The sequence below is a fragment of the Apis dorsata genome, unplaced genomic scaffold (genome assembly GCF_000469605.1).
Source record: "Apis dorsata unplaced genomic scaffold, Apis dorsata 1.3 scaffold_1029, whole genome shotgun sequence".
NCBI classification, from domain to species: Eukaryota; Metazoa; Arthropoda; class Insecta; order Hymenoptera; family Apidae; genus Apis; species Apis dorsata.
The window spans coordinates 415-4,666 of NW_006264128.1; the positions used below are offsets into that span (position 1 = coordinate 415).

General features: G+C 26.4%; 1 protein-coding gene across 1 annotated transcript in view; it reads left to right on the forward strand.

The window, feature by feature from the left end:
* The first annotated feature begins 867 nt into the window (after positions 1-867).
* LOC102670868 (carboxypeptidase M) overlaps positions 868-4,252 on the forward strand; it is an 11,238-nt gene continuing 7,853 nt past the window's right edge. Inside the window, exons 1-3 of the mRNA XM_006624321.2 lie at positions 868-1,436; positions 3,095-3,336; positions 3,695-3,828. Of these exons, the coding sequence (XP_006624384.1) occupies positions 3,096-3,336; positions 3,695-3,828 (375 nt within the window). The 5' untranslated portion in view covers positions 868-1,436; position 3,095. The remainder of the gene's footprint in view (positions 1,437-3,094; positions 3,337-3,694; positions 3,829-4,252) is intronic.

A 4,252-nucleotide genomic window follows, 5' to 3' on the forward strand; every position in this document is an offset into this window, starting at 1 on the left:
TTCTCATTTTACGCGAGAGTTCCTCTCGCATATGCGGTCACATGCACGCAAAAAATTTGGAATTCAAGAATCTAAGATGTAAAACCGGATTTTTACGAAAGAAGTACTTCTATTTACAGAAAGGAACTAATGACGTTTTAAAAAAAGTAAAGCGCGTATAGAAAAAGAGAACGGTATGATTATTTTTCTCTCAAGTTACGAGAACTTAGAAGAAGAAGAAATGAAAAAAAAAAAAAGAAATAAAAAAGTAATCGAAAAACAAATTTAATTACAATTCGATAAAAAGCTGATTTAAATTTATTTATTTATTTAAGCAAAAAAAAAAGTTATTTAACATCTTTCAAACATGTTTGAAACGAACACATACGCGTATTTATATACGCACGATATGGATACAGGAAGTAAAAAAAAGTAGAGTGTATTGGAAATATAGAATAATGATTTAAAATATAAAAAATGTGTATTGCCAAGCGTGACCTATTGAATTTTCGTTACATACTTCCTCTTACTAATTATGCATAGAAAGACAAAATAAAGCGGATTTTTCGAAATATGTGTATCAGGAAATTGAATTTTTTCACAGAACTGGAAGCCAGAAAGACAGGTAGAAGTGAGAGATGAGAATGAGGAATTGATGAAATGCCAGGGAGATAGAAAGAGAGAGAGACAGGAGTATAGAACGAAGAGAAGAAAAGAGAAGAGAAGAAAAGAGAAGAGAAGAAAAGAGAAGAGAAGAAAAGAGAAGAGAAGAGAAGAGAAGAGAAGAGAGGAGAGGAGAGGAGAGGAGTGGAGAGGAGAGGAGAGGAGAGGAGAGAAGAGAAAAGAAGAGAAGGGGCCAGAATGACACCGTTCGCGTGTTACTCATTGTTTTGTCGAAAGTGGTAGTAGTAGAGCGCAATGGTGTTAACCACGTATTTATTAAACGACGAAGAAGTAGTGGTAGCCGTTCTAGAACGTCAGATGCTAGCGACGAAGGAAGTGGCTTTCATTAGTAGTGGTGGAGGTGGTGGTAGTGAACGCGCGGCACACTTCGCGCTTCTCTTTGTAAATTCTCACAGTATCACGCACGGGTTACTCTAGCAGGTGAAACAAACTGTTCGGTTCCGCGTATCATCCGCGGTCAATTATTTTTCCTTTTTCTTTCTTTTTTTTTTTTTTTTTTTCTATGATTCTGCTCTGTGCAACCGTGTTTGTTAGAAAATAGAACGTCCAATGTGTTCAACCGCGAAAGACGGCCTCGGCCTTGCTGCTGTTACCAGTGTACTATGCCATTGAAAGGATCCGTCTGAACGAAGATTTCTCTTCGCGACCTTTTCCGTTGTTCCACGTGCTTCACATCCTTTGGATATTTTCACAACGTTTCTCGCTTTACATGTTTACGTTTCATCGGCTCAATTCAGTTCCTCCACTGTTTTCCCGCATAATTCGCAAATCAGGTAATTTATTCTTCTTTCGAGAAAAAGAATAAATGTTTGTTATCTTTTTTATTATATTTATTTATTATTTGATTAATTGTATGTATTATCTTTGCTTTTTTGTATTAATCTTTTGCTTTTTTGTGTTATTAAATAGAAATGTCGTGATGCAATTATTGATCTTGTTATTCGATCTTGTTATTCGATTATTAAATATCTGTTTGATTTAAATGGCGCGGCTAAGGAACATATTTGTTTAGAGGAGAAAATATAAAGGAGAAATATAAATATGTAGCAAACTTATTTTAAAGATGTAGCTGAAAATTAGACAGTCAAATTGAAACTCGAAAATACAATTCTATATTCTATTTCCTATTCTATATTATATTTTTTGACAGTTTTTTTATTACGAAGTTAATAAGAATATTATAATTAATAGGATATTATTAATAGGATATATTTTTAATGATATAAAAAATTTATTAAAATTAATTATAAATATATAGAATGAGAAATATCTTATTTATAAAAGAATTATATTTAATAATATTTTGTTATTTCCATGTTTATATTAATAATTACAATTATATATTATGATTTTTAATTACAATATATTATGATTTTAATAGATTATAATATAAAAGATAATGATGTTATTTTATTATATATATCTTATATTACTGAAAAAAAAGCTATAAGTTTTAATATATAATTAAATAATAATTATAATTTTTAATATATAATTTATTTAATTAAAAATTAAATTATTTATAATTTAGAAATATAATTAAATTAAAATATAATTAAATTTAATAATTGTCCCAAATATATTTAAATCATTTTCTCGGATACAGCTAACCTTTGCAAATATTTTATAGAAATATTTTCTGATTGATCGACGACTAATTTCATCCGTGGCCAATAATTGTAACCCAATTTTTTTTTTTTGGCGAAACTTTATATTTTTAGATACTCGTCGCGACTCCATTTAATAAATAATTATACGTTTTTGAGCACAGATCGATTCTATAAGAGTATAAGAAATAGCCAACATGCGTTCAATCTATCTATAGAAAACATAAATGCATTGTAATTTTCTTTAGTTCCTACTTGTTCGTTATAATTTACGTAGAGGGATATCAAACCTTGATCTGATTTTATGCAACGTATGAGCGTGAAATGATATCATTTTATCTATTGTATACATTATATACATATACTTATACTGAAAATATAAAGTAAAAAACTTATGTGCTTAATAGTGTTAAAGTTATAAAATACAATTTTTCAATAGTTAAAAAATTTGTAATTTTGAATATTACATATATTAACTTATGTTAATCATAAATATGTTATAATTGAATTGATTTGATACATAAGTGTACATTTAGTCTTTTTTTTTAAATTAAAATTATTCTCTAGTAAAAAAGAACAAAATCTATCTGAAAAATTTTTTACTATACAATCTTTTAATAATAAAAAAAAATACTGTTAATATTTTATTTTATTTTTGACAATCACAGATTTTGAAAAAATTATATCTTTGATAGCATCTTTGAAAAAATTAAAAATATTTTGTACATACATAATATACTATCGTATTATTTACATTTACATTGGATATTTTTGTTAAAAAGAATGCAAAATTTGTATGAAATAAATACTTTTTTAATTCGCAGAATGTATGGACCGATTTTCTTCGTTTCCATTCTTGGAGTATTTCACGAAATTGCCGCTGCCTCTCAATATATTAACAAAGATCTCACGAATCACTACAATGCTCGTTTTCACGCTTATGAGGAACCGTATAATATCGATTACACATATCATAATTATGAGCGAATGAGCCGTTTTCTTCGAACAACCTCTCTTCGATTTCAAAATCTCACTGCCTTATATTCTATAGGAAAATCAGTGAAAGGTATGTTTTTTAAGAAATTTTTCTTTTAAAAAATTCTAAATAATTTTAATATTTTAATAATTCAAAAATCAAAGACTACCATTTCTACATTGCATTAATTACATTTATTTTACTCTAATCCTTGAATTACGAATCATGGAATATGGTGAGTGAATGGAAAATAATCCATAACAAAAGATCTAAAGTTATCTAATTTTTATTATTTATTTAATATTTTATCATCAATGTAATCAATGGGCTTAAAGATTATCTATATCACCATCGAATCGCAACAATAAAATATTAAAAATTTATTTTTCTTCTTTTGATGTAGTAACAGATAATCTAAAAGATATATATAAATATATATATTTTATAGGTCGTGATTTGTGGGTAATGGTTGTTTCTTCCTCGCCTTACGAACATATGATCGGTAAGCCAGATGTAAAATATGTTGCTAATATACATGGAAACGAAGCCATAGGTCGGGAATTAATGTTACATTTGATTCACGTAAGTATATAGCAATATACAATGTCACAACTTCATTAATCCTGAATTTTATAAATGTTCTCAAGAAAAACAGTTATTTACATATAAAACTTTTAAATATACAGTTACATATACAGTATCATTCTCTTACATATAGAATTCATTTGAAATATATTTATAATATATATTTATATTTATAATATATACTAATAAGAATTAAATGAATAACCATAAACTTTATGATCTCTTATAATTATATATAGTATATAACTAATATTTTTTTATAATTTTACCATTTTATCTTATCTTATCTATCATATATAATATATATTATTTATATAATTATATATATATATATATTATTTATATTAGGAGAAAATAAAAAATCAAAATTTTTATGTTTAATTTTTAGCAAAATGAAATTAGCAAAAAAATTTGCTTCTAA